This window comes from Gymnoscopelus braueri, assembly GCF_963280865.1.
Source record: "Gymnoscopelus braueri genome assembly, chromosome: 7".
In the NCBI taxonomy this organism is placed as follows: Eukaryota; Metazoa; Chordata; class Actinopteri; order Myctophiformes; family Myctophidae; genus Gymnoscopelus; species Gymnoscopelus braueri.
The window spans coordinates 36927340-36942158 of NC_137608.1; the positions used below are offsets into that span (position 1 = coordinate 36927340).

Genomic DNA, 14819 nt, shown 5'->3' on the forward strand with positions numbered 1-14819 from the left:
GTGTGTGTGTGTGTGTGTGTGTGTGTGTGTGTGTGTGTGTGTGAGAGAGAAAGAGAGAGAGTGACAAGTAGCAATTGTGGTAAATTGGTGATGCAGCCTACATGGGGAGGAGAAAGGTCAGAGAAATGAAGGGGCCCGTGGTTTGAACTATGACCTTTTAAGTGGTGTAACCATGTTACAATACATTGACCCCAGAGGTTCTGTATTATGGCAGTGGCTACGGTTATTAAAGGTACTTATTAACATAAACACTGCTACTGCTGTTATTAAAGCTAAGCGGTACTTTGAGTATCAGGGCTGGAAAGTAGGACAACCTCGGCCTTGTCATTTGTCCTGAAGGGAAGAATGTTTTAGTTGTCATTGGGAACGTAGGCTAATGGGATTAAAGAGATGACAGAATTGTCTCATAGGGGAATGTAAACCATCCGAGACAGACTCAGCATCAAAAAGAAAAAGAGGTTGATAAAGTAAAGAGTTATAATAGCAACAACACCCCATGGTGCCGGCCACAGATATATTATGACTGATGCAAGACACATGATGGTCACAGAGTAAAGATATCAGCAGTGCAATGACAACTTGGCCAATAAAAACGTCTAATGTCCCATCCATCCCTTTAGCCATGGAGAGCACTCCAACCAACAACCAACGGCAACAACCACAACAAGCACCAGCAAACATCCGATTGAAATCAAAGCTTAGAACTTAGATAAATGCAAACAAAAGAGTCATGTTCGGGCATAATGAACATGATGCTTAGATGGCTTACCTCCAGGCAGTCCAGGCTTGTGAAACTGGCTATAGCAAATCCATCAATGATATCTTCTTCTTGAGAGCTGGATTCTCGTCTCTTTCGCCGAGGGGGGCGACAGGCTCTGGCTGAGGGTCTGGCTGAGGCTGTGGAGTGTGGAGGCTTTTTCCCGTTCAGGGAGGCGGCGGCATCATCTCCACCGGGACTTTGCTCTCTGTCGGAGCAAGACGAATTCTGGTTCGGACTGCGGGCATCTTTGCCACTGGCCTCCCGCCGCCGGACCCTCTCCCGTTTGGACCGGGATCTCCGACTTTGCTTCAATTTGACATCCATTTTATTTTTTTGGAAATGTTGCAACAACAACAAAAATCACTCTTAAAAACCAACCTAATCTATCTGCTCCCTCTCTCTCTCTATCTCCCTGTGCGGTCAACCAAAATAACACACTGACTGGCGTGAGGCTACGCTCTGACAAGACGACAGGGTGTGTGTTATAAATAACACAATTATAAGCTAATAACACTCGAGGAATGACCTTGACTATAAACCTCTCGAGTCTCTTACAAATAAATGTCCCAAGTATCCCATACTGAGCGAGAAAAAGCGACGCGAATCCTCCCTGTTAATTTATCAACGATCAGCCACACCACGTCGAACGCGTCCTTCTTCCTTAAAGCAGGTGCAAAAACGGCCAAATAGTTACAAATCGTACAATTCCACTCGCGGTGCAACTTTGTTGCATTGTAATAACAACACAAACGTTACCCAGGCTAGCTGCTGCATACCGCAGACGGCGGAGAGAAATCGTGTCGCTGCCCGTTGTTTTCCGCCAGCCGATCCATGATTCCGCTGTCAAAATAACAAGCTTTGGATTCTATCCGTCAAAAACACTCACGAACCCGTTAAAGCACTAATCGATCACGATCGTTATAGACGAGAGAATTATAACCAGCACTGACAAGTTTCAACGCAAAGCCATATTCCCTCTATGACAAGTTCCACCGTGAAACGAGGGGCAGGGATCCCAAGTCTGGAGCTACTTATGCGCAATATTTTTTTTCTCTAAATGGTCCGATCGGTCCAAAAAGGACAACCGTTCGCCGTGTAATCAAACTCCATTACGTGTGTGAGCGGTCTGTTCCATGTTGAATAACGTTAAGTTTCGGATAAATCCACTCTATGAATCGGTCCACGGTTGCTCAGTTGCTCGTGGCTCATCGTGTTTTCTCTTCGCATAATAAGGCTTTGATAAGTGTCCTTAAAGCGACAGGAGTGATTAAAATCTCCCCTGCCCTCTTATCCCCCTTCATCCGAAATTAAGAGAACACTAAAAGCTTCACAGATCCCACGCAACTGACGTATTTCCGCCACCCTGCAATTTACCCTAGGAAGGAAGCCAATGTAAAAATAATCATTTTCTCACAGTCTCGGCTACACTTTGCCACAAAGCACTATTTTTGTGTCTGTGTCTGTCAGAGGCGATGCCTCATCATGTCATTTCCACGCTGACGTTCCGCTGTCAGCAATAGAAATGGTGGGTGCACAGTCATCTGTCAGATTTTGACAGCTTCCCAGTATGACCACACTGGCATTAGCTATTATCACCTCCTGCTCTGCTTTCTATGTTCAAATGATGTAGTGTAACTGGCTGCTGGAATGTTTTTCCAGGAGGTGGACATTTCCACACCTTTTAAAATCCATTCATAAACCTATTTGTGAGATGTCAGATTTGCAGCACAACATTATGGCATTTGATCAACTTCTATTTTTTTTCCTGCAAAGTGACAAATCAGTATAGATTTTTGCATGAATAGAGCCTCTAACTCTGGCAGTCAAGCTTGCCTTTATACTTAATCATAGCAGTGTCACTTTCTGAAAATTGGTTATTTTCAGGGGGAAAAAAACTAGTTATTTTCAGTGAGTGACAAAGTATAATTTATAGGTTTTAATGCCATGCACTACCTACTGGGCTACACAATGAATGGAGCCCCTATAACCAGTGTGTCAATGTCATGCCCTACCCACTCCTACATTTCCTCAATGAGAATTATGTCCTGAGCAAATCCCAAAATGGCTTTTTACAAACTTATCATACAAGACACCATATTTTCACCCCGTAACTGACAACCAAATAAACAGAAACAAAAGCCATTCAATTTGGCACAATGGTCAGCTGTACTCAATGTACAACAAGTTGCTGTTAAGATTGGCAAAAGAAACACACACAAAATTATTTCCCCAAAGCCAGGGGGTAAGACAGTAATAATAAATCAATGAATTGGCAAAGACAGCTTGAAAACAGTCTACAGCACCTGGCATCCCACCGGTAGACAGAGAAGTCAAATACCTACTGTTTGCAGATTATGTATTGCTTCTGTCTCCAACCAAAGAAGGACTATCACAGCACTATCATCTTTTGCACCAATTGACCCAGACCTGGGCCTTGTGAATCTAACCCAGACCAATACATATTATATATATAAAAAAGACCCAGCCTCCAGCACCACAATTACACATTCTTTATAGATACAATTGCCCTAGAACTTACCAAAATTCTACATACCTAAAACCTTTGCCTAAATATCCACACACAGGTAAAATTCAATTAAATATGTCATTACATTTTATGCCAAATCACAACAGTTGTGTCAAGACTAACATCTGACTTCAACAAAGCTATGAACAACCTGAGAGACAAGGCAAGAAGGGCTTTATAAACCACAGAAACATCAAGTTCGACATCCCACTTCAACTCTGGCTCAAAATACTGAACTCTGTTGGAAGAAAATTGCACCGAATTGAGACACCCAAAATCCACGTCCAACTGAAAACACCAATTAATACACATAGAGCAGAATTAGGATGATACCCACCAGTTATCAAAATTCAAAAGAGAGCTTGTAATCACCTAAAGGAAAGGGACCCTGACACACTCCCCATAACAAAGCCCTCACCTAGCGAGACTCTAGAGAGATGCCCCCTCAGCCAGCGCAGCTGGTTCTGGCTCTCAGTTCACAAACACAAGCAGAGTAACCAGACACAAACTCCACTAGAATAAACCAAATTGATCTAAACAGGAATCCTTGCAGACTCAGTGATCACAGCCTCACCATTGACAGAGGTCACCACGAGCAGACTCCCAAGAGAAGACAGACTGTGCACCCATTGCATGAAATGAGGTGGAAACCGAGCTGCCAACTGTACCAAAACATCAGAGACACATAATGTATGTACCACAGATTATCAAAAACATCCAACATCCAACACCCAAAACTATTTTTGAAAAAATGACTTATAACATGTTTTTGTGTTATAAGCATACAAACATGTACATTAAAGTGCGAACACAACTGCAAGATTTGTGAGCTGTTGTGACAGGAAAAGGACATCCAAATGAATACACAGTCAACCATCTATATTCTGTGTATTCTACACTATCTGCGCTGTGCTGATCTCGGTACAGATCCTATGCTATTTGCATTTTACGTTATCTTCACTTATCTGTGTGTATGTGTGTGTGTGTGTGTGTGTGTGTGTGTGTGTGTGTGTGTGTGTGTGTGTGTGTGTGTGTGTGTGTGTGTGTGTGTGTGTGTGTGTGTGTGTGTGTGTGTGTGTGTGTGTGTGTGTGTGTATGTGTGTGTGTGTGTGTGTGTGTGTGTGTGTGTGTGTGTGTGTGTGTGTGCGTGTGCGCGTGTACGTGTACTGTACGTGTGCGTGAGTGGGTGCATGCGTGCGTGCGTGTGTGTTAGCGATTTAATGAATAATCTCCTACCATTTCTACTCAATTAAATAATAATAATTCAATTGCCTTCCTGTGTGGGCTGCTGTGTTGCATGGGGTCAATTATAGTACCAATGCTAAGATAATAAACAATGACTCTTGAGTTGAGCAGGTATATAGGAGAGGACAGGCAGTCAGATAGAATCAGAGAAACTCCTGACCTGCACACTGTCTCATATTTCCTATATTGTTTAAATAATATAGGTATTTATAGGAAGCCCATTGTGCTCATATTTTGTATGCCATTCGCAACTTAATGTAATGTTAATTTACAGAGTAACAATTAAGATGAGACAGAGAGGGAATGACAATTTTGACTCAGATTGATAGAAGTACATTGTGTATCTTTTCAGCCAGAACAACATTAATCTAATGTGAAAGGCAAACTATACATTAAGCATTCATTTGAATTTTATCCATTTATCAGATGCTGTGTTCCAGAGCAGCCCTAACAGCCCTCTTAGTTAAGGACACATATTGATGGACAGATGACTTGATAGGCTTAAATTGTATATCTCCCAGTCCCATTTTTTGCACTCAAGAGGGACATCAAAATCTGGTAGACTATGCAGAATTAATACTTTTAATTAAAAAGAGACTTATTTGCAGTAGTAACGTTAAAGTTACAAGATTCAGACAGAATTAATTATAAAGTTCTGATTTCACGCAAGTTCTGTGCACCTGCAAAGGAACACATCAAAATGCAAAAAGTAACTTTTTTATGCAAATTGAGCAGGCTGCAGGTGCACTGGAGAATGTCTCGTTAAATTGTTCAGAGTACTGTGAATGATTAAACCAGGGAAAGAGCAATATGAGCAAATGCACTAACACTTGTATGATTATGCTCTCTCAGGTTACACACTGACATCTAATACCCATTTACAAAACTGTAGTTAGTTATTTATGAGTTTATTGCTGGTTACATTTCAGTGACCTGACCATAACTAGCTTGTAATAGCTGTGTGAAGCGCAGACCAAAATGCTGCTGGTGGTTATCAATGCTCAAATCCATACTCACATCAGACCAGTTTAGGATGCTATCACAATTGCTTTATAGAAAGAAAGAAAGAAAGAAAGAAAGAAAGAAAGAAAGAAAGAAAGAAAGAAAGAAAGAAAGAAAGAGAACTTGCTCATGTGTGACACTTTCACTGCACTGCAGCATGTTCTTCAAATATAGTCATGCAACCAGAGGTACAGGTTGCACATTTCTAAGAGTGTCACTCAGATATTCAGTGTGTAAATTCCAGATGTGCGTGAGTGCGTGCGTGTGTGCGTGCGTGCGTGCGTCGGTGCGTCGGTGCATCGGTGCGTGCGTGCGAGATTTGAGTGCAACCAGTTTGGTGACACTTTGAATCTTTTGGGGGAAAACAGACCTCTTTTGTAGAATGTAACTCCAGATCATATTGGGGTTACTTTAACCTCCATAAACCACTGCTCATAAACGCTTCACTGTTTGAGCAGCTTTCAAAGAACTTAATTCAGTAAGGAGATTAAATAAGAGGTGGTATTGGGGGGGATACAGGTATGGAGAGAAGGCCATGGAGGAGAGGGAAAGAGATTACTTCTGTTTCTTCCATCCTACCATTTGCTGGGAGCTTAATCCACAGCTACAGCCTGCAAGCTCCCACACATCTCTGGTCATTCACACAGAAGTCTCTTTGAAATGCTTAGCTGTGGCTGGCTGGCTTGCTGGCTGCTGTGGGTGGCTTGAGGGTAGTGTAAGCTAAAGGGTGGGAGACAACCTATCAATCTGTCTTTATTTTCTGTTGTCTAAGCAGGCAGAATTGTCTTTTCTTTACTTTGACACCTTGACACAGTAAAATCTTCATGACCCGGGCCATGACAGGGTGAAGCGTCGTGAGGTTGTTGATGTGCTATTTTCACTATTTTGAAAAATAATGAATCAGAATCAGCTTTTGTCACATCACAGGTTTACAGAAGTAAAAAAAAGTGGGTGAAATTCATTTTTGTGCAAGTTCTATCGTTTTGTTATTTCCATAGAAAAAAGGAAAGGGGAAAGAAGAAGCAGGGGCAAGGGGGAAGATCAATCAAAGAAACAAACTACAAATTAATTACATATTTACACCTGAGGTAAGATATAAAGGTGCGTGAGCATAGCAGCAGATGTAAACTGTATACAGGAACTATCGATGTTAGTTAAGGTGCGAGAAAAACACAAAAATGTGAAATGTGAAATGTGTAACGTTTTGTAAATGTCTTTGAGAATCTTTTGGCATTTGTTTTTAGATTTTAGTCTATAATTAAATGCCTAAAATAGGCACACCAGAGTTAATGTGGTAAAAACCAGGTTCAAGGTTTCTTTTTTATGTCTGGGTGTTCTGTGACTGAGGGTCTGTGTATTGTGTATAGCACAGTCATGGCATAGAAATGTGAGACATGAAGGTCTATATTCTTCTAAAGAATATAGACCTGCAGAAATCAATAGGTTTCATGCAGCACTGATTAAAGGACATGCATTTTCACAATATTGGCTATGAAGAAAATACATTCCATCTCTCTCATGGCATGAGTTTATGGTTTACTTTTTTTGTCTTGTTTGTTTGTTTGTTTGGCTGACATATGGCTGACATATGGCTGACATATAAAATAGGTCATGAACTGGATTTGAACCCATAACATCAGAACGATGGTTACGTATGTAACCACGGTTATGTGAGCGATTGGATCACTCCAATATGATATAGGCACCCTAGAACACCGTAAGACGATTGGAGAGATCCAATCGCTCACATAACCATGGTTACATACGTAACATACGCCTCAAGCAAGGCAACCACTTGTTGTTCGAGGCGGTCCAAGTCCTCCGCCTCCTGGCGTTTATGAGGGGGGGCACCCAGAGCAGCCTTGGGGGGACCCCGTCGTCGGTCAGAAAACTGCTGACTGCTCTGCGGACATGCGGACACCACAAGTCAGGCAGACAAAAGCCATCGTGACACAATACACACCAAGTGATTTATAAACGTGTAAGGCCTGCAAAGCGTGGAAAAAACAACAGGGTAAATCCCTTTGTATACTTCCCACACCCGCTGTATATACTTCCCACACCCGCTGTATATACTGTCACTCACCTGTTTTTCTTGGCCGTGGCCTTATACAGGGAGGATATAGTGTCCCTACAACTCAAATGTGTACGCCGCTCGCTAGGTCGAGAAGGCTCAGACCTGTTCACGTGGAACGAACAAGGGTAACACAAAAAGCACACCTATGGTCGGGTTCACTCGCTGGGGTTAGAGGGATCTCATAAACTGCTCACCCGGAGCGCACAAGTCTGTGATTAACAAGTCGGCACGGCCGCGTAAGGAGAAAACACGCAAGCACGTGTGTGTGTTTCAACTCTGGGAAAAACTGCAAAGCCGCCTAAGCTAAATACACACAGCTTCCCACAAACTTGTTACAGGGTAGGCACAGTCCCCAATCCAAGACAACCGGGAGGGTTTCAGTAAACAGGACGAAAACGCACACCCCCGTACACGGATGAATTGAGGGATATCTCATATTGGAGTGATCCAATATAGCGCTACATAACTATATCTGTGCCTATATGGCATGTGGGCAAACAGTTAAATCAACATTGATTTACAATGTAGAATACCATTTAAATACAACCCTTTCCTACATTCATAATTGAAATAGATACTACCGTAATAATGAATCAGCACTTTCACCTGAATTCACCCATAGTCTATTTCACAGAGACAAGTGGTTTTAATTATTAATCATTCAGTAAATGATAGCATCTGAAAACAAAGTAGGGAAATGGAGAGGATGGAAGCATATTATCTGGCCAATAACATTAAACTTTGGATGACAGATTGGCCTTAGAGAGAGTGTAACAAGAATCTAGAAGGCCCAAGGTTCAATCCCATGTGGTTTCCCTCCCTGTATAAGTGACTTCCAGCAACAGATTGAAACCTCAGCAGCTCTAATATATGAGAATCAGGATTAAGTAGAAATACTGGGTTCAAATTATGTGCAAATCATATTAAGTTTTATTTGCAAGGCGATAAAAGACAATGCTAGAAAATAAAAGCCCTTGGCTTTCAAATATGATCTCACATCCAAGCAAATTAAAGAATACGTTTATCATTTATGCATTAAATGTATGACAGTACAGCATGCTTATATGAAAACTGCCTAGATACAGTTTCGATAGAGTCGATGGGTTATGACTTAAGACTTCTCTATTTAATGCTTGATCACAGTGTAATTACTTATTAATGGAAGTGTTAATATTTAGTACTTTGTCAATTACTTGACCTATGATCCTTGATCATTCTTTGATCATTATTTTTTTTAATCTTATGCAATCTCTGTATCTGTCTGTCTACCTGTGTTCCTTTTATGGCCATACTGTATATGGAGATCTCTGTATCTGTCAGTCCTTGTCCCCTTTATGCCCATATATGAGATCCCTGATGTCATCAGTATATATACCCATATATTGGAATGCCCATATATGGACATATTGGTTGGATCGGCAGTTCTGGACAACTGGATATCCGAACTACTCGACAGCGGGCAATGCACTCCCTCGAGTCCTTGCCGCTGCGCACACCGAGTTTGAAGTTGGTCGGTCCCATATACGCACATGACCATATATGGGCATCCCTTAAGCCGATTTTAATATAAGAAGAAGATATTTTCTCCATAATGGATATCTCATTCTCAAAATAAATTATTCATCGTACGCCACCGGGCTCAGTAGAGTGCAATCCATTGGAAAGCAAATGCTTTTGTTACAGGCTTTTTTATATGGAGTGGCTGGATTATTATGAGTGAGACATCTCAATTTTCTGTCACATACTGTCACAGAGGAATTACTGCAAGGAGGACCTAAGTCTGGGGCAATATGCCTATAGCTGCTCTGAGCTGCCTCTGTGACATATCATGGAGTAATTCAACTAGTTTGGTGGCAATTTACAGGCAGACTCAACAAGAAAAGCCCCATGCCTGGGGGCTTCAGGCAACAAGCAGTCTCTGGGGAGACCATGGCTTGCTATAGGATTGTCTGGGCTAGGCCCTGCAAACTGCAACATGAAAAATTAACCTGCTCTCTCTCACACACGCACACACGCGCACACACACACACACACACACACACACACACACACACACACACACACACACACACACACACACACACACACACACACACACACACACACACACACACACACACACACACACACACACACACACACACATTACCCATCTGCCCTGTCTCAAAACCTGCTTACTCATTCCCTTCAGCTCCTGCTCTCCATCTCTTTTTCTTTATCTCTCTGTCTCTTTCTTGTTTTCTCATGTCCTACCCCCCTTTATCTCTTGCCTCTGCTCTCCATCTCTCTAGCTTTCTCTCTCTTGTTTTCTTAGTTTAGCACTTCCTCGCACCCTCCACCTCTCATCCCTCTATCCCTTTTTCCCATTACTTGCACTCAATTTCACTCTCCATCTCATGCTCTCTCTCTCATACAAGTCCTGTCTCTTTCTCTCACTGCCTCTCACTGTCTTGTTCTGTTTGCTAGTTTCTTTGCGTAGATCTATCACACAGTCAATGTTCCACAGCTTTTCTTCAAAGACAGGATCCCTTTGTTTCATGTAAGGTTATTAATAGACTCTCGGATGTATTCACGTCAGCTATTGTGAGTGTAACATAAACATGTCCTCTGTCACTGCAACCGTGAGTGGAATACCGACAAACCATTCTGTTGTATGTTGTCACTAAAGTCAAATGAAAGGCTGCGGTCAATGTGACCATTAAATGTCATCGAGGTTAAGCCATTTGCTTCCGGAACCACATACTCCTTCTGGCCTTGGATTGTCTCCCTCCTGTTCCTTCCCCATGTTTTCTCCCTCTCAGATTGCCAACTATCTGTCTCAAAATAGATGAACACAGAGAAGAAGAGTACTGCCTATTGTCTGTTTTTAAACAATGAAAGACCAGATCACAGGGTATCCTGCTAGTTCAGCGAAGTTAGTGCACATCACTATACCACATGAGCGGGCACATTCTTACATGTGCTGTAGCATCATGTTGAAATGCAGGAAATGACCTATGTTTGTCACCCACCATCTCCTCTCTACTCACTTTTCAGTGCTGTCATTCCATGTAGAAGTGCTTTAAAAAGGAGGTGACAAGAAAAAATTTGCAGAGCAACAGATAGCATAGACAGCAAGGTGTCAATAATTCAACGGGAGTAGAGGTTGTAAATCTAAGCGCCTTCGGATGTTTCCATCCGCAAGGGAACAAAGTTTAATCAAACAGAGAGATTGGCCCCAGAGCGATGGGTGAGTGTGTGTGTGAGAGAGGAGAAGAAACGAGCTGAATTTATTGGCAGCTCTTTCAAACCAGCACTTTGGTTTTTATTACCAGCATCATTCAGGGTGAAATTAGTAATGTGACCTGCTATTTTAGAGAAGTTAAGAGATTGATGTGGATAAATGTCACGTTAAATGTCATCGTACAACAAAGTACGCTAGAATGTTGAATTAATGCAAGCCACCAAGGAACCTGGAACCTGTTATATTCTCCCCTCGTTGTCTTATTTAACTTTGAGTGTCCTTCATTCAAAGTCTCACATTTCTGGTGCCGCTTTTGAGTGAAATGCTGTAATGGGTTTTATTGATCCTTGTTGCCTGGTGCTCTTGCTGTTTAGTAACATTGTTCTCTCTCTTCTTCTCTAACATTGACATAAATTATGACAGCACAGCTTTTCATAAAACATCTCTTAAAAGGCAGTCAATATTTATCCGGAGGTGCTCTTCGATTTCTGACAGCTGAGGGATAATCAACATCATTTGTACTGAATGATGATGATATTTAACACAATAAGGGCTGTACACACATCAGCCAAAAGTTTACACAGTGGTAGGGCTGAATCACTATCTACAGTTAATAATTATAGACTATTTGCATATGATGTAATATTGTATTATAATAATGTAATGCAATTTTTGTCCCATGCTGTCGTCACAGCTGAGACTTTGCCTCATTGATAATATGAGCGGTGTTTTGGACTTTATGGACAGATTTCTGATATAATTTTGCTGTTGTTAATGTGGATCTCGGATGAATGGTTAAGGATTGTTTTACAAACAAAAATTCTCTGTGAGTGAAAGATATCACTATACTTGGGTGTAGTACTCCTTTACACATACCGGGTGCACATACCTGGGTGAGGAAGGGTCTAATCCTTCAAATCAAATGTTATAGAGTGTAAATCTACAAGATTGAGTGACCGCTGCAATGTGTGCCTTGAATGAGAGCTGACGGAAATAGTGAGATCCTGCATGGGAAGAAGATAAGCTCTGTCTTGTCTCAGTTCATATTGAGGTGGTGAGAACTGAGAAGACATCCACTGTGAGATGTCAGCCAGACATGTAGCGATCCACTCTTCCACCTGAGTGGCGGGGGGGGGGTGTACTGACCGTTTTGACTTGTATTTCTAGGTGGAATGAACTCGTTCTCATGCTATTCATAAAAAATGTGGAATGCCCTACCAAAAGGAGTAAAGGAGTGTAAAACCCTACTCACTTTCAAAACTGCCCTAAAGATACACCTTCAGGAGGCTGCAATTCGAAAATGGCCCCTGTCTAAGTCTTAACCTACCCCCCCCCACCCCCCCCCCCTCTTTCATTTTCTTCTTTTGTATATATTTTTTTCTCTCTTCATACCAGTAACCTGAAAGCTGATTGTATGACATTCTGTATAGTAGTGTGTATATCTGTCTGTCTCCTATATGTCATCATGATTTGTGTGCACAGGGTTCTCATCTTAAAAAAATCACACCCTGTGTGAAGTGGGCGGTGTCTTGCTAGCTAATCACAATACTGAATGGAGTCGATCAATCATGTACAAAGGATAAATACATTTATTGAAACACTCTTTATGATGGACAAAACCATAACTTGAAAAAAACCAAATTTTGGTTTTTTTCAAGTTATGGTTGCTTATATAGGGCTATGCACATGTGTCATGTGACACTGGCCAATCACAGTCCTGAATAGGCTGTGATTGGCCAATCACAGCGCAGGATAATTCTACTAATTTCCTGGGCCCAGATCACAGCGCAGGAGTTAGTACATTTTTCCAAATCTCACTTATAGGGGCGGTTTCACCGCCCAAAAGCTACGTGCTTAATGAGTCTTCCAGTTTAGTAGACCTTGTATTGTGATTTGTACTTCCATGTACTGTGATTCTCATGTCTTACTAAATAAAAGTACATCAATCAATCAATCAATCAATCCCTGTTTTCATTTTTAGTGGTGCCAGCCGTTTAACAACAGTTACCATCAGAATAAACATAAAAACATTTATTCATATTGCGGGGCATGGCATTTCTCTCTCAAAATTACAACCTTTCTGTGAATACATGGGGTCCGTCAGACAGAGTCAGACGGACCCCATGCCACTGATAGCTCAATCTCATTGTAATTAAGACATTCAATAGAAATTCAATTTATTTTAATGCCACTACGTCTCCCATGCAAACCGCTAGCCTAGCCACTTAGCCGGCTCTGCTCTGCCGAGGCTCCTTCTGATCAGCACAACTGATTTTTGTCTCCGCCAGGCCGAAAGGCATGGCGAGAGAGTATGTTTTGCCCCCTGTCCGTCCGTCCGTGTGTGTGTGTCCGTGTGTCCGTGTGTGTGTGTCCGTCTGTGAACAGCTAATCTCCGGCACCGTTGGCTTGATCGCAGCGAAACTGTGCACACACACTCCCTGGATGCCAATTCAGAACCTCTGCCCCAAATTTTTCACATGGGCCTGTTATAGCGCCACCAGGAGGCCGCTTTTTCTAAAACACATTTCTTGACAGTACTCCTACAGATTTTGTCCAAACATCACGCAAATCGGTACACAGTATCTCTATAGTCATTAAACAAAAGTGTTATTTCAGATTTTTCATATTCCATCCTGATTGGCTAAAAATGGCTTCCAAAGTTTGCAGGAGTGCTCCGTTTTGAACAAAATGCCTCAAATCATGATCACAGCATGCAATTTCCCTGAAATTCTGCACGCACATTCCCACTAGGCCGAGGACGAAATGCCACTTCAAATCAGCCTCATGGTGGCGCTATAACAGGCCGATTCATGTTTTTACCTATAACTGCACCGATCTGTATAAAACTTTGTATGCACACTCCCTAGAGGCCAAGGAAAAACCTTTGCCCTGCATTTTTCACATCTGGCTTTTATAGCGTCACCAAGAGGCCGACTTATGTAAAACAATTTGTTTTATATTACTCCTTCCCATTTTATCCAAATTTCACGCAAATCGGTACACATGATCTCTATAGTCATGTGATCAAGACGGATCTGTTTGATTTTTCATATTCCACCCTGATTGACTAAGATTAACATCTAGTAGTGCCTTGTTTGGAACAAAATGCCGCAAATCATGAACGCAGCGTCTGATTGCGGTGAAACTTTCCACGCACATTCAAACTATGTTGAAGAACAAATGCCACCCTTTTAACATTGGCCTGTTGTAGCGCCACCAGCAGGTCAAATTTAGCAAAACACATTTTTAGAACAAAATGCCTCAAATCATGAATGCGGTGTCCCATTGCTGTGCACGGCCTAGGAAGAAATGGCACCCTTTTCACATTGGCCTGTTATAGTGCCACCAGGAGGCCAAAATAACCTACCTGACCTGGCGGAGACCTGTGCTCCGAGGAGCACTTTTTCTAGTTATATTTTGATTAGTTTCATTTGAAAACGGCTAGGTGTGCTGCACGTTTGAGCACGGATATAGAGCCTACATATGTATGTATGTATGTATGTATGTATGTATGTATGTATGTATGTATGTATGTATGTATGTATGTATGTATGTACAGTATAAGCACGGCATAAACAGTTGCAGCTGATTGGAACACAAAGATGCAACCAATTACACTAATTAAACACAAATAGGAGACTTAAAGACATGCACACACAAGTGAAGCACGCATGTGTGCACACGCACACGCACACGCACACGCACACACACACACACACACACCCAACACAGTCAGCACACACATCAAATATAGTAGTACTGTCTGATTACCAGCACCCACACGTCAACAGAGTAAAACCGTCTGAATACCAGCGCCCACACATCAAATAGAGTAGTACCGCCTGAATACCAGCACCTAAACATCAAATAGATTAGTACCGCCTGAATACCAGTGCCCACACATCAAATCGAGTAGTACAGCCTGAATACAAGCGCCCACACATCAAATAGAGTAGTACCAACTGAATACCAGCGCCCACACATC

General features: G+C 42.0%; 1 protein-coding gene across 9 annotated transcripts in view; it reads right to left on the minus strand.

The window, feature by feature from the left end:
• The window catches only part of fbrsl1 (fibrosin-like 1), a 380812-nt gene extending 378773 nt beyond the window's left edge, over positions 1-2039 (minus strand). For all 9 annotated transcript variants that reach the window (XM_080433944.1, XM_080433942.1, XM_080433947.1 and 6 more), the window contains exon 1: positions 770-2039. In XM_080433944.1, coding sequence (XP_080290070.1) covers positions 770-1084 — 315 coding nt within the window. In that variant the 5' untranslated portion in view covers positions 1085-2039. The remainder of the gene's footprint in view (positions 1-769) is intronic.
• Between the last annotated feature and the right edge of the window lie 12780 nt (positions 2040-14819).